The sequence below is a fragment of the Haliotis cracherodii genome, unplaced genomic scaffold, assembly GCF_022045235.1.
Source record: "Haliotis cracherodii isolate W230 unplaced genomic scaffold, xgHalCrac1.p SCAF_4, whole genome shotgun sequence".
NCBI classification, from domain to species: domain Eukaryota; kingdom Metazoa; phylum Mollusca; class Gastropoda; order Lepetellida; family Haliotidae; genus Haliotis; species Haliotis cracherodii.
In genome coordinates, this window is record NW_027266297.1 from 23,500,054 (window position 1) to 23,521,719 (window position 21,666).

At 39.3% G+C, this 21,666-nt stretch overlaps 1 protein-coding gene across 1 annotated transcript; it reads right to left on the reverse strand.

Annotated features, from left to right (window-relative positions):
* Positions 1-1,458: 1,458 nt before the first annotated feature.
* LOC139480359 (organic solute transporter subunit alpha-like) lies at positions 1,459-20,738 on the reverse strand. Its single transcript, XM_071263421.1, has 9 exons — positions 20,691-20,738; positions 9,876-9,962; positions 8,227-8,279; positions 7,490-7,644; positions 6,776-6,849; positions 3,606-3,764; positions 3,291-3,402; positions 2,523-2,775; positions 1,459-1,759 (listed from the first exon to the last, which is right to left on the reverse strand). Exons 2-9 carry the CDS (start codon positions 9,896-9,898, stop codon positions 1,542-1,544), a joined length of 1,047 nt encoding a protein of 348 aa, XP_071119522.1. The 5' UTR covers positions 9,899-9,962; positions 20,691-20,738; the 3' UTR covers positions 1,459-1,541.
* Between the last annotated feature and the right edge of the window lie 928 nt (positions 20,739-21,666).

Sequence of the window (21,666 nt, forward strand, 5' to 3'; positions counted from 1 at the left end):
TATCACCACGAACATTTTTAGTTCACATAATGGTTTACCAATTGAAAGACATCAGTGTCCATAAGTAATTGACACAATATGCATACTTATTTCATAAGTTCCCAGTCTTCTGGCCTCTAGGTAAAACACTCAAAAAGCATATGTATACATCAGACTTGGGAATTGGTATGTTTAAGTCTCTGCGTAAACACAGAAACGTTGTGTACTATACAGTGATAATGCGGGAATATTGTTATTAATAGCATATCTTTCTAACTTTAAAAGACTTGATACCTGTGACATGTTTGAGTGAAAGCTTTATGTAAAACCCGTGGGATTCTGGGTTAAAATAGGTCCCCAGCAACCTGTGCTGGTCGTAAGAGGAGACCAAATAGATGGTTCATAATGTGTCATCATACCATGTTTAAAATATCACTGGACTGTCTGGTCCAGATGCAATTATTTACTGGCATCTGCCATCTAGCTAGAATAGTGCTGACTATTGAACTACAAACAGACATATTAAAACATGTAGATGAGTAACTGTGTTGCTATTTCTGTGACTGGTTACTCATTGTGCAACATAAATACAGGCATACCAAACTAGTACAAGTGAGTGAGTCTATTCGGATTGTCACCACATGTCATACAACTATTTACACGGGTACAGCCTTGTGCACTCAAATCTAGACTCGACACTATGTCCGGTGTTTGTATGGCTGTTATATTGCCAACACTGTTTTGGATGGCCTTTTAGCAATCTCACCAAAACAGCCTTCATATAAAATGTGAATCGTGCGACTGGGTACAAGAAGATATTGATTACCTGGGTACAGAGTAGTAATACCTGTGTCGTAAATGACCACAATGTATCGACGTTTGCAAACATCGTTTCAGTGCAGCATTTTCTTACTCGAGTTCTTACACGTTATACACGCTGATATTTTAAAAACAACATACACTTATCTGCCATCACTACCAAATAATTTTGGTCTTTACTAAAGAAGGAACACACTTGTTTGCGTGTACTTCATTTAATATCTTTTACAGCATTGACAAGGTTTTTGGATAAATGCGTATAACTCGAGTAATTTGGGAAAATACTGCACTGAAATGTTTGCAAACTTACCTCTTGCTGAGGAAAGAGCTCACTTCCTTTGTGGAAAGATCGCTTGCCATACACGATCACAAGGGGTGCAATAAGCTAAAGTGACATTCTTGTCTGTTTCAAAACGTACGTAGCTTTCCAAGCATTAACATGCCAAGAATAGTATTTAAGTATTAAAGAACTTCATCAGAAAAAATAAATGTATTCAATATTTCTAACAACTTAACTGCACACCATATAGAACTGATTGGTTAACTACTGAAGCAGTTTTCCCATCTCTTTAGACTTCTTCAAATTATTCCTTGATATTATGATACATCGTATGTTGTTTGTGTCTAAGTAAAGTATAATAACACAAGTCGTTTTGTGAAACACGGTCCTGTGCCCTGTGTCACAGTCCTCTGTTTCCATCAATCTGCAACATGGCAGTTCCTGTATCCACTCTACTCAACATCTACATGTGATTAGTGTGGTCCTCCGATTCCTTTTCACTGCTGGTGTGCTTCAATATGTTGGTGTTATTCTTCAAAGAAGAATTCTCGTGCTGTACTTTGTTTTTGTCTTCTAAGCAAATGTCTGAGATGACCTGTGATCCATCTATCCTGCGATAAAGGTGCCGGGCAAGCAGAGCTATCAAGAACATTTCCACAATCATAACCAGGTGGTTCCAAACTGAAATTGAAAACAGCTTTTTAACACTGTTTAAAGTCAGTTTACATCTTTTACCTTTTATCAGAGGAAACAAACTGATGATACTGATTTCAATATCGGCGTTACTAGTTTTTAAAATGTGGAATAGGCTCCCTTTCAAAGCTCTATATATTGGTGGAAGTGTTGCAGAATATTTAAATTGACTCCAAAGTTTGCATACTGCAAGCCAAACACTATAGCAGTAATTAAATGATACTTCAGTCTTAATTTGATAAATTATGTTGTTAAAGATAGTTCTGTCACAGAGTCAGTATGGCAGGGAAAGAAAATCAAAATGATGAGCCCATAAAACATTTACTAGTTCTGGCCAAATTGATTTGGATTTTCCAAAGACATCTGTCACAAATCCTGATGTGCTCGAAATAAAGTTGAGTTTCATGCCGCTTCAAACAATAAAATGTGTGAGGAAAGCCCAAAGTGATGCAGGTCTTTAATGTTTAACACTTTTCTTAGCATGGGTATGACATCATCTCTGATTATAAGTCTGGATGGGTTTCACTGGAACTGCTTTCCCCAGCAGATGAGACACTTACCTTCGCCTTGTGCAGTAGAGGACAGTATTAATGCACAAGGAGGAAGATTATTGTTGGCTAGATGGACTATTTTTCCCAGCAGATGAGACACTTACCTTCGCCTTATGCAGTAGAGGACATTATTGAAGTACAAGGAGGAAGATTATTGTTGGCTTTAGGGACTACTTTCCCCCAGCAGATTTGACACGTACCGTCACCTCGTGTAGCAGAAGACAGTATTGGTGTACAGGGAGGAATGTTGTTGAGTGCCAGATTATCAAAGACAGCGGTCTGGATGTCGCTGAGGACAAGCACTAGCTGACAGCAGAGGAACTTTGGGCCAATGTTGAACGCCTTAAGGTGTTTTCTAGACGGTCCGAATAAAAGGATTGAGCCATATATGGCTATCATTGTGGACGCAACATTCAACACATTCAGGTACGGGAAGGCCTGAAGTGGCATCATCTGAAAGAGTGACAGTGTGAGTTTGTTTAACGCTGCTTTGAATGCAGTATGTCAGTTATATCAAGGCGTGTCAGCTTGATGTTAGGGAAAATCCCAAAGCGCTGCTGTTCTCATTTGACACTTTGGTGAAACCCATGGGCAGCTGACAAACCTAGTAACATAATCAGGACACAACAGTTCACAGCGAATTGCAGCGAGTCAACTGGGCCCATCTGACCAAAAAACCCAACCAATTATGTTAAACATTTTATGTTAAGAGCTGATGATTTTTTCTCTTTTCAAATCAACATGAAAAATATTAAAATGGTGGGTATGAGATTACTTTGAATCAGAGAAAGATGAGGGTATGATATGTTCTTTGAAACAGGCAAAGATGGCATTAATGAAATGTATTTTACGACAGCAAGGTTATGGGATGTATTTAGAAACATAGCGAAATAGGGGACAGGAGATGTTCTTTCTAACAGGAAGATGACAGGTGAAAGTTGTATTTTGAAACAGACTTGTTTACTTACCAATCCCCTCACATATTTGTTATCCGACCACACCGAAATAGTCACAAGTACCATGATCGGTCTTATGATGGCAAATTGTAAAACAGACATCTTGATTCTGAAAAGGTTCTTCCTGAAACAGTATAATACTTTCATCAGAAACCAGCCAAAGTCTTATTTTAAAACACTGTGGATGAAGAAATTTAGTGTTAGCTCAATTAATATATACGTCGGAATTCTCTTGAAAATTGATTGGATATGTGAGAACTATTACAATCAGGTTGACACATGCAAAATCCTGAATTAATAGTGACAGTGACAAGCATTCCAGCTTACTCATTGACAGCTATCTTTGGGCAGCAGACGCAGCAGCAGGCCACGGGAGGGCTGCGCAGGTTGATTGTCTCCCCTGACATGTGGTTGATGTAGGCTTCCGTCCCTCCATAGTAGTGGATCAGCAGTTTGATGAAGATAAACACACAGAAGGATGCGTAGCTGAAAAAAGCATAGAAAACACATTGCAGAAAAATATTTTAGATGACCTTTTTTCCAAACCACCGTGTCGGTGGTCCAATCTCATTAAAATCAGATCTAAACAATGATCTGAGGACATCCAGTTACGGGTCACGTCAGAAAGACCTTTCATCCGACCAATCAAAGCGTCGCTTACCAGATCATGAAAGTGACAGTCGGAATGTCTTTTCTAATTATGCAACCTCGAAAATGTTAACACGAGGTATTCCAAACGACAGTTATGGCCCGTACGACAGATTCCGTCAAAATTATCGTCTATCTCTCGCTTCCGTGGCGTTGCACAGTACGTGGGAAGCACTGCCAAACAATCTAAACCATTATTAGACAATCCGGAATGTTCGTTTGTTCAATTTTCAAAATTGTAATCGAGAATTGTGTCAACTTATGTTTCAAGCCAGGTTGAAACGAGTGACGTAAAGCTCGAGAAAGCTGCTTTCTAATTGACTGATGTCGACTTCTTGTTAGTCGTTTCAGTGGTCGGTCAAGGTCTGCGAAAGGTCGTTCAGACTTGACCCGTAATGGGATGTCCTCAGATCTTTGTTCAGCGGTAGCGAGTACTAAGATCTGATTTTAATGAGATTGTCGGTGGTCGGAATGAACAAAATACAAACATATGTCTTACCATTGTTGCTGCCAAGAGGAAAAATATGAAAAAAGGCTATAAGGAGCTCTGGAACTCATCTGAGATTTCCTGAAATATCATACAAGATCAGAAGGTTCACATAAGAGTAAAGAAGGATGAGCTAAAGAAATCACAGATGTCTCTACTTAACAGACATCTTCAATGTATGTTCCTTAAGGTATCAAATGAGACATAGATAACTGGTTTATATGCAGAAGGCCAAATTACATGTTCATCAGCAGTGTACAAAGGTCAGATGCTGAAGTTGTGACAAGTTACAGCAAAATCTAAAGTGACATTTTCAGTCATACCACATGGAATAATTCTCTTTTAAATTTCAACATGAAGCGTGCAGAAATAACTAGGCAAAAAGTACGTTTTCAATATGACAGCCATATTAAAGTCGGATCAGAATTTTGTGAGCACATTTTGGAGACACAATTGCCGGGATTATTCTTGTAAAGTTTCAGGCATTGTAGTTACGATATGATGTATATAAAGCAAAAGTTAACCAAGGATGACAGACAACACACAACATATCCGCACATAGGTACTTATAACTAAACAATGTTTGTTTTCACTTCAATTTCCTCATGGTATGTTGTGGATAACTGCAAGACTGCTGATATGGCATAAGCAATAATCACTCATTCATTCCGGTTTAGAATAGGTCCCCAGTAACGGGAGTGCGTCTTTAACGAACCAACATGACCTCATTATATGATGTGAATAACTACAAGACTGCTGGTATAGCATAAGCAATAATCGCTCGTTCATTCCGGTTTAGAATAGGTCCCTGGTAACGGGAGTGCGTCTTTAACCAACCAAAAAACAAATCATATGAACCGCTACAGGCGTAGAAAAACTAACTGTGTCAATATAATATACACGTCCCATACTTCCCACGTCCTTTTTCTCCCATGTATATCATGTGACATATGGGTCACTGACCCAAGTATGATCATTTGAACGCTTTCTGTTGACACAAAGCCTACAATAGCGCAACGTGTTGTTGATTTTTCTTATCAACACAATCCTAACCAAATAAACCTATGATCAAATTCAAAGCGCGTCATCAGGGTTTCAGATAGGTTTAATTTCTGGGACACTGTTATCCAAATGTCCGAAAGATTGTTTTTACATTAATTTTTGTATTGATATACAAAAATATCCTCTTATATTTGATATATATAAATATCAAAGGCGGGAGTAATAACGTTACCACAGCTTTACTTTTGGGCTTCTCCGTCACATACTGTGATGTCAAGTGTACCGCGTCACAGTAATTAGGGGCCGTTGTTTGAAGAACAGTATAATGTCATAACAGTGACGTGTACATTGGAACTAAACATTGCAAAGGGTCGCTTTATTTTCTCATACTTTAAAGGGAGGATCGTCAGAGTAATTCTCACAGGGTATCTTCGCTCGAGGTTTGTATTTGCTCACACTGAACAAAGTTAAGTATTATGGCGAGGGTTGTGGTTTGAGTGAATGAAAGCAAACATTCGTGGAAAAAAAACGATCCCTGACCTATTAAAAATATTTGACCCAGGGGATGCCTCATCAATCACCATTTCGAAGCGTTCGAAGCCTGAACACCTTTCAAATTCAAAACCTCTCGCTGACGCATTTGGTTTCAAAGGGAACTTACAGGGATCGAATCTAACTTCAAAACCTCTTAAGTGAAAACATAGCAGGTGTATCTCCAGGTTAGATTTTCATTCCAGTTCTTCTCACTACCAAACGTGGAGAGCGGAAGGTCCGTGGTTCGATCCCCGGTGGCGTCATGCCAAAAGACGCTAACAGATTGTACTTGTTACCCTGCCTGGCACTCGGCCAGATAGGACTGGTCGTCTCAACATTATACTGTGTTTGAGTGGGATATCCATGTTAAACAGCGGCATGTTATCTCACAAGTGCATGTACATCACTACATAACTTTGCAATAGCCTATAAGGCGACGTTAAACCCCATTTTACCACAACACAACGCACCTCACAACCAAACATCCTGCATCAAATCATGTACACAAGGAGTTACAGTTAATCGCTATGTCTGTTCCCTTCTTTGTTTAAGGGGCGGTCGGGTAGTCAGTGGTTTTCTCTGTCACGCCGAAGACCCGGACTCGATTTTCCATGGCTACAATGTGTAAAGTCCATTTCTGGTGTGCCCCCGCCGTGATATTGCTGGAATATTGCTAAAAGCTGCGTAAAACCATACTCACTCACTCACTTTTTGTTTAAGTGATAAAATACGCCCTGACACTACATATCAATATCTGTATGGTCAATGTAAATATTGCCTCCTAAAAGCATACAAAGACCTTAGTAAATCCCTATATTTAACTTACATGGCCGCCAGTAGATCCGACAGCAAGGCAGATCGCGGTACTAACACAGCTACCAAGGATGTCACTGCAAACACCTGTTGATAGCAATTACATGTAGTCAAATACACCTACACTTCAAAAACGCATCAAGTGAGTACATTTAACCTGAAATGAAGATATTAACATTGGGAAAGCTTTCCGTCTGATATTGGACTTGTGTGTGTTGTTGATGTGACAATTTACTATGGTTTGAGTGCCCAATATAAACAAATTTACGACAAATATAATGCTACCAACATGAATATAATGTCTACTAACTACTATTAGTACTTCATCAGCAGATTGATATAATGTGTTTACATTTGTGAGAAATACTTGTTAAAACAGAGCCTTGGGGCTACGTAGCTAAATCTGAATCTTTTCTGGAATATTTGCAGTATTAGATTAACATGATAAAGGTCAAAACAAAAGTCTCAGATTAGAAGTTTGTGAGGAACTTTCAGAGATACCAATTAAGGAATTGGTCCCCACAAACCTATGCTAGTCGTAAGGGGCGACTTAATGGAGTATTTTGTTGATCTTGATATCAGTCACCGGTTTGCTGAGTCCAGACTGGATTATGTACAGGTCGCTGTCTATAGCTGGAATATAGACGAGTGCAGCGTCAAATAACGAATAAAGATAAGCTTCAAAGGACTTCAGGTAATCTGAAAGGTAAACATCTTGTTAACTTACTGTTGGTAGTCCAGTCAACCATATGGACAAAGCGTTTGCCTTCTGAACAGGCAAGTGTTTGACCAAAAACCTGGCGCTCTCCACAAACATGACGACATTAGCTAAAGTAATCACTGCACCAACTGCAAGTGCCGCCACTTCCCCGGTAGATATTTCTGCAGAAGACAAATTATAGTGTCATGCGGTTTTGTTTACAAAAAAGGGTATAATCATCATGTCGTGAACTTCTAACAAATGTCCAAGAGATTGTACAGGCGGTAATCCATAGGAGATATCGCCCTGGTGAATGAATGCTGTATGTCCCTCGCCAAAGACTCGAGAATAACACTATTCATTCACTCGGGGTAGGTGATCCTTAACCATTCATCGCTTATTGGTTATTTTCTAAATATAACATACTTTGGCATCTTACAACAAACGCAAGGGACCTGTTGCATTTGAAAGGTGAATACTCGACACTCAAATTAAGCCCATGTCTGTAAGCAATAAAGATACTTTCATCACGTATTTGTATTTTTGACATGATCCTGTTAATCCTCAAATCACATGACATACTGTATGGCAGGAAAAGGTTGCAATCAACAAGAACGGCAAGATGAATTCTAGAGAAATACTGGTAGATATTTTGGGCTTAGTCCCTTGCATTGCACTATATAATCAGAGTCGGCAGTTCCTAAATACAATCGATAAATTAAAAGTTCATGCAGTGTAACAATAATGTTTGTGATGTTAATTACCTGCAAAGTAGGTTTCTGAGATTGGTGCAACAAAAGGACAGCGTGCCATAGTACTGAAAACATACATGTACCATATAAACTCTTCAAAAAATGAAACGCAAATACTGATATGTTTTGCCATAAAGGCAAAATTAGCGGACCAAGAATGTGTTTTAGTGTCAGTGACAAATTTCTGAATCAAAATGATCACAACAAGGACATGCAAACCATTTGTCGGGAAACACGTACGATTCGCAAAAACGCACCCAGAGCACTAACAAAAGGGCCATTGAGCTGTACGCACTGCACACGTGCAGCAGCACTATGAACGTATTAAATTGCAGGGTTTTTGATTGCCTGGCATCTGCGTCAATCAAACAGTCATAATTCAACAACATGCCAAGACTAACAGAAGTGCAAAGAAACAACGTCACAAGCCGCTTGCAGGCAGGGGAATCCCGATCAGCTTTAGCCAGGATTTTCAATGTAGCGTGGGTCAACACGTGATCGGCCAAGGTTGGGACGACCAAGAGTAACCACCCCCAACCAAAATCGCTACATTCGACAGCGCCACCTACTTGAAAGGACGACCACAGCCACCCCAACCGTATCCCAAATACCCGGACTGCGCAGAATCTCCAACCAGGCCGTACGAAACCGTTTAAGAGCAGCAGGTCTACGAGAAAGATTGCGTCATACGTCATATTGCGTCGACAACATCGTCAACAACGACTGCATTGGTGTCGTCAACACAGGGTATGGCCTCAACTGCGATGGAGAGATTTCTGGTTTAGCGAAGAATCAAGATTTCCCCTCCGTCGAGGGGATGGAAGAGCACGGGTCTACAGACGTCGAGGAGAACGTTACGCCGGAACCTGCGTACAGGGAGTGTACAGGTTTGGGGGCAGCGTTATGATGTTGGCGGATATCTCTCATCATGGCTGGACAGGTTTGGTATAGATCCAGGGCAGTCTTACGGCTCAACGATACATCAACGAAATTCTCCTCCCACACGTCCTCCCAAATGCAGCCAACGGCAACGGTGTGTTCCAGCAGGACAACACTCGACCGCATACAGCACGGATCAGAGCCTGTCTACACAATAACAACGTTGATGTTCTCCCCTGGCCCTCCAGATCCCCGGATTTGAACCCGATAGAGCACCCGTGGGATGAATTGGATAGACGGCTACGCTGACGTCAACCACAACGCCAGACGTTGAAGCAGTTGGTTTTTGCGTCGCAAGCCGAGTGGGCTACCATTCCCCAGGATGTTATGCGCATACTCGTCTCTTCCATGGGCAGGAGATGTCAGGCCGCTATCGATTCCAACGGGGGACATACGCGTTATATATGGTAGCTGACTCTCATTTTTTAAAATGTGTGAATGGTGGGTGCTACCTGTAGGGCAGGACATGCTTACCCTTTTCGCGAACACCTGGTGTCATGACTGATTTTCGCTGGTCAATTCATATAATTTTCACAGCTATTTTGCCCCTTATGCCAAATTTTACTCTGTTTAGTCTGGACATGTTATTGTCTATCATAGACATTTCATATTAATAACTTTTTTTTTAATCCAGTTAAAAATCATGTAAAGAGACAGTCAGGAATATTTTGATTCCAATTAGATATCTGGACAACGGTATATGAAATTGTCACTTTACTTACGTGTTTGGGGCTTCAGATCCCATATTTGAGTCTCAAGTCGCAGAACTTGTTACAGTTGCACCACCTGGTCCTTATGGAAAACAGTGACTGGAATTCAGGATACAAAGGTTTTTCACTGAACAGGTAATCACACAAAGTATCTCTTAAAAGAGGTTAAGGCAGTTTTCTTTTTAAATTATAGAGATGAGGAAACCACTAATCTACCCACAATAACCACAATCAAATCAGGGAGTTATCCAGGCCTGTCCAAAGGCCGATATTCAGCAAATGTCAGCAAAACCAAATTGGAAGTAAAATATCCCGAATAATGTTGTTATAAATATAACTAGTGTTATGGCTTTGTAGAGATGATGTGCAGTTCAGCAATAACAGGCTGATATAGAGGTTTACATGACTGCATCAAATACAAAGTTACATTACCTCCGATTATAGGAAAACAGCATCTGCACGTTTAGGGTTTTGAAACAAGCAATTACTTATCACATGAACAAATTAGAGATTGTGTCGAGTATGATCTTCCATAGATTTTTTATTTGTTAGACTCAAGTGCATAAATTGATCACTTTCGCGTGATTTTGACATATTCATGATAATTTATATACAATAAAGTATTAAAATTGTTCCATTAGCATAGCTTGGATACCAATTTTCCTTAGATTTCAAACTATGTTTTATCTGACCTCTGCCGTCAGCCGTTTTCATTGCACACACAATGAATATTATGTCAAATGGCATGATTGATATCTTTTTTGGTAAAATGTAAAAACAGTGGATTCAGATATGTTATGAGCTGTACATTGGATAGTACCTATACAAGAGACTGGAAAGTATGGTCAAATGCATCATTACCAGTGCCGCGATGTCTCGACGTTACGTTGTTGACAAGGACAGCATGGAGGGTTACGTCCCTCGCCGAACAAAAATATCCGAAAAGTTGCACGGAAAATCTGTAAATCTTATTTCGATAGTTTATGGTCCAATTACATATTGGCTGGACTACAATGCTAATAATAGTACTAAACAATAATAATAGTATGACTATTATGAATTGAAATATTAAGTAAATATGTGTTTAAACTACTCATGGACAGTTATCACACAGTACACGCTTACAAATTTGCTGCCTGAATGTTTTGGATCTGCGTATTTACACAGTAAAGTGCCTTCATACGTACTGTTTGCACGTTGAAATAATTGTGTGGGGGTTTATTTAGAGATAAATCAAACTTTGTTGAGATGACAAACAAAAAAATGTTAAAAGCAGGCCATACAATAAATTGAAATCATATCTTGAACCATCAATGCAATATGAAATTGGGTAAACGTATACTGCACATAGAGGTTGATGGTCCACTCGAAAATGACGAAGTGTTATAACTTTGTAATCCAACACTCGTGTAACCCTCATGACGATTGCGCTATCAGCTGTTGAATGCACAGTCACTGTGTAGATATACACAAACATTTCGTCTCTCACCAGCTGGTGACAACACAAACAAATTACATGACAGCTCAATCGGTCGAGATAGTCAACTTATTCAAGTACATACAACAATGTTGAATCAATGTTGAAACAATGCTGTGCTGCGTATGACCAAAACTATTCGTCGTCGGAATTGCTTGTGTCACTGCTAATGGCCACATCTGTAGGTGGGACTGTGGCTTGCTGAAGTCCATCACGTAACCAGTTGCCATGTCTCCTCTGTTCCCCGGCCAAAGGATTCATTTACTAGGATTTCAACATCCAACATTTCAACATTCAATCGTCCAAAGTCACCTTTGACGATACCCCATATCAAATCCATTGGGTTCAGATCGCAGTGGAAAGGGAGAAGTCGTGACCTTGACTTTTGATGTAATTGTCAACCATATACACGGGCTTTTATTAGATTTGATGTCCTCATAGAGTTGTGGTTTTGTAGCCCTGGAAGGAATGGTCATGTATATCCGTTGCAGCCAAGTCACCACTATATCTCCTTTCAGGCTATTAGACGTCCGGGCCTTACTGTCTGGATCCTGAATACTGTGATATGGTGCATTGTCCGTGGTAATAAGGGACTTGGCAGGCAATGCGGAGACCAATTTATTTTTCAACCACTCCGAAATACCTTTCCGTTCATTTCTATATGGTAGTCCCTGTTATCCTTGACATTGGTTCGAAAGAAGAGGTCACAGCCTGGGACAAAACCCTGACTAGCACAGCCAGCATGGAGAACGATATGCCTTTCAACATTTCCCTTTGATAATTTACTCCCAGGCTTCTTAAGTCCCAACCGGGTACCCACTGACTGCTGTGAGAGTCATTTACCCACATATCATCTCGGAAAACAGGCTCATATCCTTCTTCACGTTTCTGATTGATAGTTCGAAGATAATGATTACAGAGACGAAAGATGTCAGATCGTTCACATAACACAGCCCTATTTACACCTCTCATCATTTTATATCTGTTTCCAAATGTGTGCAAAAGTTACTACAACTTGTATTTTGTGTCAATGAAATCATGTTCAATTTCAAGGCATTTTTTCAAGAGTCTATGTGACATGTACTTTATTTCTGAATGCAGTTTAACAATTGCACGTCGGACTTGATTTTTCTGAAACTGTCTAATTTATCCCCCCTACATAATTGCTTCCCTGATTGCTTGAGTTCCGTCGACGGACAACAGTTTTCAGCTTGTTTTCAGGAGACATACCAAGGGCTTTAGAAGCACCTTCCACTTTCTTATTAATGGCTTAAAATGGGTTTCCCCTTTCTGCTTCATACTGAGACAAATCATACACCTTAAAAATCAACTTTCTCATAAACTGAGTAGCGCATGTTCTCAGTCAACAACGACGTATACTATGTAGCACGTTCAGTACGTGTTTGCGCTGTTTCTCCTACCGTTGTGCCCCCTCCGTTCAGGATGTCAACATGATAGTTTCTTAAACATTTGTTTTCAGTATTTGTAATAAAAATAACAAACAACAGATATTGTTGGGTACAGGGTATTCATTACCATGTACTGTATTGGCATTTCAAAATAGACTTTCTCGATTTTGCAAATCATCATTCTCATTTGGAGCCAAACGGACTTACATAGGGTTTCGGTCCGGCCACCGTGAAGAGTAAAAAAAAACTTCTGCCTTTTGGGATATAGAAAGACTCCTACATAAAATCGATGATACTGATTTTATGGACAATATCAATAAACTTGGGCGATGACTTTTATATTTATAGCTACTTTAGTAATTACAGAACCCTTTTCTCAAAAGGTGTTACTCAGGTGGCATTGCAGTGCTTGTAAGAAATTGTTTTAGTAAATTGTTTTAGTGGCTTGGCGGTGCGACTCAGTACCAAATAATGATGAGTAATGTCATAAAAAGTACAAATTAAACATCTCAGCAAATATTTCGCATAAAGAAATTTGACACCAGGAGTCTAGCTTTACCGCGTGACTCAAACGGTACGTGTGGGTACTATTGCCCTTTTAAGAACAATGGGTGCTCTTCCCGTGTCTTTGACGGAGCTTGCCCAGATATTGTGGGTGCGATGCCCAAGAAAAAAAATCCTTAATTCCGACATCAAAACTCTGAAATGCTGAATACTGCTGTGCTGTTAATTACTTAATACTGACATACAATAAACATATGTGTAGGGATGGCTCACCCAAGAATATCCCTAATCTGAATTCAAAGTCCTAGACAATACATTCAATTTTGTACCAAAATGTGCACATTAATTACTTGTAACAAATGACAAATTTTGTCGTTTAGATTTTTGAAATTACGAGTCGAGCTTTAAGGTGTGACTCGATAACCCTACAGCTTAGGTTTGTCTGGGCCCTAGCTGCAACTATATGTCTGGCGTGGCCTGGAGACATTTCAAAGATTCCCTACACAACAACTTCAAAGATCTAGCTTGACTAAAGATGTAATTTGGAGTATATTGCACATATACAAAACTGAATTTTGAAAGACACATTTTGGCATTCATAATACTGGCTTTGATTAAACATACCTGGTTGCACTATTCAACAGTCACACAATAAATATCCTTGATTGAGTCCATGTAAGTAAACACAAATTTGTCAGTCCCAATGGGATATCTTTACACAGTGTCCATCTTGTAGGTGCCCGTGAGGCGGTTTCTGTATTGTGCAGGGTCTGCATGAAGATGGCTGTGGTCGGATCTCTGTGGAATACGCGTGTATACTTCTTTTCTTAGGTCATGTGCAGGAACGATGTCTTGAAGGGGAAGTCTTAGCAGTGTTGCTAAGATATTCGAGCAGGGAAGGTTTGGGATCGGAGAACTTGTTCTTGATCGGAGAGGTTCTTGTTCTTTCTTCAATCTTGTTAAAGGCCATTTCTTCGTTCTTGGTGATTGGCCTCCAGGAAGGTAGTATATCCTTTTAATAAGAGACTGTCACTTCCTACAGTTTTGTGAACCATATGACTTGCTGCAAAGAGGTACAGGAAAGGACAGACTAAGAAGTCTGTCATACCCGATAGCTCCACCAAATTAACAACGCGTGTGGGTCCGGCGTTGATTAATGAACAATTTGCATACTCGTATATTCAAGGGACCAACGTATGGTTCCTGTAGGAAGTGACAACTTGGAGACGATGGCTTGTGGAATATACAGTTCTACTTTATACATGTTGATATATACATACAAAAGACAGTATGTGCCTGGTCAGCACATAGTGGTAGTGGTTGTTGTCGAGGTGCCCCGGAGCACCCAGCCTAACCCTAGCTAGGCTAAGGGTAAGACCTTTTTTTCTCCTTTTCTTCTCTCCGGACCAAGGCTTATATAGCCAAGGTCACCTGACATTTAGTAAGTAATAAATATAAATGTAAACAGTAAATCATCAGTGACATACTTGCACATCCTGTTCAGGATGGCAGACGGTCGATGTACACAAAAATGGGGATTAACAAATAGGATTAGCATCTAATAAATAACAGCTATTAAGTGTTTCAAGGCATATAGATGTCATGGCTCCAGGGTAATGAGCCTTTGCAATCAAATGTTCTTCAGACAATGGGTGTCGTAAATCAGTCACCATGACATAACTATGAAAACACAGAGGATATTGTATTTGATAGAAAATAGCAGGATAAATAGATAAGGTGGGTCACTCTCAGACATATGCAGTGCATTTGGTTTCTATAGAGTAAATGGTTCGTTTTGGGTTCGAATGCATTGATTTGATCAATGACCTTTTTTGGAAATATGATATCCAGCCTTATTGATTAGTGCTTGATATCAACAAATTTAATAGAATACATCAAAGGTTTCACGATTGATAGGAGATCCGAATCACATTTACTGTTTGCAGGTGATGCATTTGAAGTATCAAACTGCAACTTCATTACAAATAGTTTTTCTTTTGATAAATTAGTTTGGGATGTGGAAAAGAAAGATGTCTTTCTGTCATGTTTCTATTGAGACTTCGGGAAAACTAAAAATTGCGAAGGATATGATTAGTGAAAATATAAATAAATCTGTAAAAATGTTTTGCGATACAGTTATAGAAGCTGGGTATTGTTTGCGAAAACATTTTGATTTCAGTATTAAGACACGTAAATACCGGGGTAAATGGTTTGATAATGACTGCAGAGTGGCTAAAAGGAGGGAGAGGCGTGCATTAAGTAGACTTAGAAGTAACAGATCACTAGAAAATTATTGAATCTATGATAACGTTAGAAATAGATAAAATGCATTGAGAAGAATAAAAAGAAGTTTAAAAACCCAAAACAGCTGCATATTTAGATAAACGTCTCAGTGAAGATTTAACAACGTTTTGGTGAAAACTTCGGAAAATCCGCGAAGTTAGTTAAATGTTTTGTTCAGTCATAGTTCACTCATTTCAGTGCACTTTACTCAGAAAATCAAGATAATGAGGATATTAAGGATACATTTTCGACAGTACATGAATAGTACACGAAATAATGATGATATTACTGTTGAGAAAATTACAAAGACAATTGATAAACTGAAAGTAGGAAAGGCACCAGGGCATGACAAACCTATAAGTGAATTTGTTTAAGGCAGGAAAACCGTATTTACCTGTACACATCGTTCAACTACATTTTTTGAAATGGGATATTCCCACAGCAATGGACGCTTTTTATAATTCTTCCAATATATAAAACTGGAGATAGAAATAATCCTGATTATTATAGAGGCATTACACTGATGAGTGTTATGAGTAAGCTATATACTTAAGTTGTAATGATTGGTTATCTACATGGGCGAGATTGCATGGATCGATGCTCATGATGCCAATCACTGGATTGTCTGGTCGAGACTCGATTATTTACAGACCGCCGTCATATAGCTTGAATATTGCTGAGTGCGGCGTTAAACAACAAACAAACAAACAAACAAAACATGGGCTAGAGAATATAAAAATATATCTGGGGAGTAAGCTGGATTAGGATCAGGTTACTCTACAACACACAACAGCTGTGTTAAATGCAATGATCTAAACGCAGAGGAAGATTTTACGTGGCCTTTATTGATTATAAAAAAAAGATTCGAATCAGTTGATAGATAACGCCTCGTTCTTTTACTTGAAAAACTTTGTCTTTCTGGTAGAATACTTCATGCTCTACGTTCAGTTTACGACAGTGTAAAATGTAAAGTTAAAATAAATAATTTATTTTATGAACTAATTGATTGTACAGCTTGTTTAAGACAGGGCTGTATCCTCAGTCCGTTGTTATTTTCCCTTTATAATAATGAACTAGTAAACGAATTGAATATAAAAGGTGATTGGGGAACGCAGCTTTACCCAGATGTTATAGAGTTGATGATATTACTATTTGAAGATGATACGGTACTTTTCTCTGACACCGTTTTTGGATTTCAGAATAATTGAATACTCAACAATCATATTGTGATAAATGGAAATTATCGGTCAATATTGATCAAACTAAAATAGTTGTCCTAGAAAATATGGACCTCTGAAAAAATGTAAATGTTGGAAATTTGGAGATGAAGAAATAGAAATTGTATCATTGAGTTCTTTTCACTTCAAATGTATATCTGCACAAACCCGTAGATCCCAATTTTGTAATGGGAAAACGCGTATTTATTTATTTGTGTCCCAATGTTACCATTTTCATGACTACATGTGTATGTTACAACTTTTTGGTTTATATGTTCCAGAAAAATACCTAATATTATTGCTTGCAACATTATCTATATTTGCTGTTATAAGTCCTACAGTAAATAGATTTTGCTGTGTCATGATATAATAGCAATACTAGGGAATAAAAAGAATACCCACTTACGTAAGAGTAACAAAATCTTATAATCCCCTATCAGTGTTCACACATTTTTTGTAATGATACAACATTCACAACATCATGTTTCATGTTACAAGTCCTACAGTATATACAATCTGCTGTGTAATGGTGAATAGCATAACTTACTCAACACAACAAAAATCTGAAAACCTCTTGTCAGTGTACACACACGCATTATTGACATAGACCCTGGTACAACACTCACAACATCATCTATGTTGAATGTTACAAGTCCTACAGTAAACAGAATCTGATGTGCAAAGGTGAATAGCATAATATATTTGACCCACTTACTCAACAGTAGAACATCTGGGAAACCCATGAAGAAGGAAGACGATCGACCTTTTAGAGGAACAAAGGGGATATAGAAGATACAGTTCACAGTAACTTACAGAATATTGATGAACTGCTTCTGGGTTGGTTGGTTGGTTTGTTGTTTAACACCTCACTCAGCAATATTCCAGCTATATGACGGCGGTCTGTAAATAATCTAGTCTGGACCAGACAATCCAGTGATTAATTTCATGAGCATCGATCCACGCAATTGGGATCGATGACATGCATCAACCAAGTCAGCAAGCCTGACCACCCGGTCCCGTTAGTCGCCTTTTATGACAAGCATATTCACCTTTTACGGCAAGCATGGGTTGCTGAAGACCTATTCTCTCCCGGAATCTTCACTGGTTCTCGGAGACTTGTCGACGCATGAAAATGAATAAAAAGGACGAGAGAAGAGGAATACAGATAAGAACTTGAATCCTAAGGTATGAGTAAGGAGAAGAAACATCTAAATATTGTTGTCATTTTGGAAAATAAATTTGTTTTTATTTTTGAAATTGGGGATATTATCACTGACGGAAAGCTGATATCAGATAAACAAAAATAATTTTATCAAAACTTATACTCTCGTAATAATACGAGTGATGGTGAAAGTGAGAATAAATATTGAGAATAAAAGTGACAAAACCCTTTCGATACTCATATCTGCCCCAAACAGAGTCGATTGTACAATTCCGACTATATCATGTGTTTATGAATCACTATTAAATACCTGGTGTGAAATGATTACCCCCAAACCATCAAATTCTATCATGAAAAAAAGTAGACAAAACAATCAGTATGGATGAAATTTCCTGGAAAGTCAATGAAAAATAACAAAAGTCCAAGTATTGACGAGTCTCTTGTGAGTTCTTCAAGGTCATCGGAAATGATTTGGGAACATGGATTTTTAGCTATATCAAACAATCTGTTGAAAATAAAATAAAACAAGGTCTCTTGCTGTTGGTAGATTTTGAGAAGGCTTTTGAAACAGTATCAAAACAATTTCTCAGCTTAACGTTAAGCTAATTTGAATTCGTCCCGATCATGATAAAATGGATTTCTCTCGTAACTAAATATGCCACTTCCTGTGTTATCCAAAGTGGACATCTTTCAGACTTTTTACTTAACTCTAGAGGTTGTAGACAAGGCGATGATATTTCGACATACTTAGTTTTGCTTGTTCCCGACATTATAGGTATAATGATCCAAATTATTATTATTATTTTCAGATAGAAAAAAAAATGCAGCAACGAGTGTTTGGGTGATCCTGGTAGTCAGGCTCATCATCAGCTCAGGGCCCTTGCCCCCACTACACGCAGCCCAGACAGCGAATGGGACTTCGCCCAGAAAGCACTGCCTAGTCAAACCCATCCAGAATTTTTCGGAGAATGTGAAGACTCCCCAACACTACAGCCATCTGCATTACTCAGATTGTCAGAAGGGCTGTATTCCTGATAGCAAACCAGGGTACTCTCCCAATGTCAGCCAACAGATTGGGAGTTACCAAACCTGAACAATGGGGAGTCGGACAACTTGGTACTTGGGATGCAAGCGTGACATTTCGAAAGCGAGGTCCGCATATTTGCCATGTTTTTCCTCAATCTTGTCAATCACATTAGTGTCAAAAGGGACAAAAAATTCAATGATCTATAAATGATTTCATTGGCTTTATCAAAAAGGACCAGATCAGGTTTGTTGGCCTGGATACGTCTGAGGCTGTATACGGGTCTATTCCAAAGAATTTTGGATTTATCATTAAGCATGACGCCCTTTACATATTCTGGGTCGTAGCATGGATGGACCTGTGTGTCAAAACAACAAGCATTGCGAAATCGGTAATAAAATGATCGAGCCATACCATTATGTCGCTTAAGATACTGTGTTTGTGCTAAAGCTGGGCATCCACTGACATGTGTTGGACAGTCTCATTAAATCCATTGCATAATCTACATTTCATATTTACATTTTGATGCAAAATCAAACATGACGGTTTCGAGTAGGAGGTGACTGGTCCTGAGCAGCAAACAGAAAGCCATCCATTTCACTTTTCAGGCCAGCCGACATCATCCAAGCGAAGAACTCTGCGGGGCTGCTGAACTTCTCAACACACTGCACATAACTCGATGCAGTGGTCGTTCAGATAGCCTCTCCTTGGAAAACTGGGAGTCTGGGCCGATTTGATTTGGCATTTCGCTTGGTTCACACTCAATTCTGTACTGTCCAGCAGTACATCACCATCAACATTGACATTGAGATTATGTCCTGGATACTTCGTTCGTTTAAGAAAACTGTGGAATGCCTTGTTTTCATCATAAGTCTTGACATGCTTCACAAAAGGATCATCAGACAAATAAATGTGTGCAAAGGTGCACAATACAATTCTATCATGAAGAGCCTTCACGTTAATCAAACCACGCCCTCCTATTATGATTGGTAAATGTTAGCGATTGAGGGAAGAGCGAGGTTGGTGGGATCTATTATGTGACATGATTCTTCGTGTATGTATCTCAAGTTTGGGGACAATAGATAGCTTGCAATTTGGCGCTTTTCTATATATGACTGTGAGGTCCTATCTTTTGCGTCACAATTAGCGATATGACGTCAAAATGCTGACGCGCGGTGAAGAACAAAAGCTTTGCTTAGTTTTCTTTAGGGGTGCTCACCTAATCTTAGCAAATCAAGTTGCTGTGCTTGTATGTTTTCAATGCCTGTCATATGTTCGAGTTAATTATTTCGGTGTAAACAAACTGCTTGAGCATATACAGCGCCATTAAATGCTGTTGTCGGTGATTCCGTAATTCAGATCGACAAGCCACTGAAAACACTGGACTCAACCCATGCCGCTTCATTCAATATATTTGTTAACACTAATGAGTTCTATTTTGTCATGTCAGAATGGAGATAAACATACTGTGTTTTCAGTTTAGAGCTAGGTTACTTATAGATTTAACCGCTTTCGGTTCCAAATTCAATTTAGCGCAGTTAAATCCACAGGCAACCTAGCCCTACATTGCAACAGTATGTTTATCTCCTAGTTAACCGCGGTTAAAGAATGTGTGTGTGTGTGTGTGTGTGTGTGTGTGTGTGTGTGTGTGTGTTTGGACTACATAAGTAAATAAACCATCTAGTTATAAGTATTGAATCTAAACCATGTAGGCATTCTGTTACAAAACAAATTTACGTATTACAACTTACCGTCTGGACTGAAATATATTAAGCTGAGGGCAACTTGACCTGGGCCGCGTTGTCTGAGCCAGCACCTGGGAATAGTGATAGGTAACGCTAAGGTGAGGTGGGATAGGATTTTACATAGCATTATAGCTAAAATGGACAGAATTATCATAAAAACGCCCGCATGTTATCAGAAATGAGCGGGCCACTGTAACTTGATAATGCCCTCATATTACTTGACGACGGGCCATTATCACGCCCGTTGTTAGGTGACGTCATAGGATAGGGATAGGTGACGTAACGTTCAATAGTGACGTCATCTGGTTTGTTCTATGACGTTTCCATATTTGTAAAAGTGGGTCAGTGACATTCGTGTTGATTGCAGTAAATGTTTCAAAATCGACATTGTTGTTTCTTTTTATTTGATAACAAATTCCATCCATTTTAGCTATAATAACGGTAACGCTATTTTTCAGGGCATTATCTTTTGCAGAAGCCCTCGGTCTTTTCAACTGCCCTCCTTCGTCGGGCAGTTAATGGAAGACCTCGGGCTTCTGCAAATGATAATGCCCTGAAAAATAGCGTAACCCTTATATTAAAGATTATTACGCTTATACAAGGGCGTGTGCGTCCGTGCGTGTGTGCTTGTACTAGTCCGGACTAATGCCGATTTTATAGTGCTTGCCCACTGAGAAGCCATGCCCCACTCATACACAGTATACGGAAGCTGAGCCGACCAGTCCTTGTTTAGCCCCTCAAAACCGAGCGCCAGAAAGGTAACATCAAGTACCATCCTTTAACGTTTTTTGGTATGACGCGCCCTGGGATCGAACCCTGACCTTCCGCTCTCCTGTCAGGCGCTCTATCCACTTGACCGTAGAGGTCGTCAGCGTTGGGAAGAGAGTCTATGCAACAGCGCACTACCTTCCTGTTTCTTACACACCTGTGGGCGAGAAACCCATTTGACATAACTGGTACCAAACATATGTGTGAGATCGAA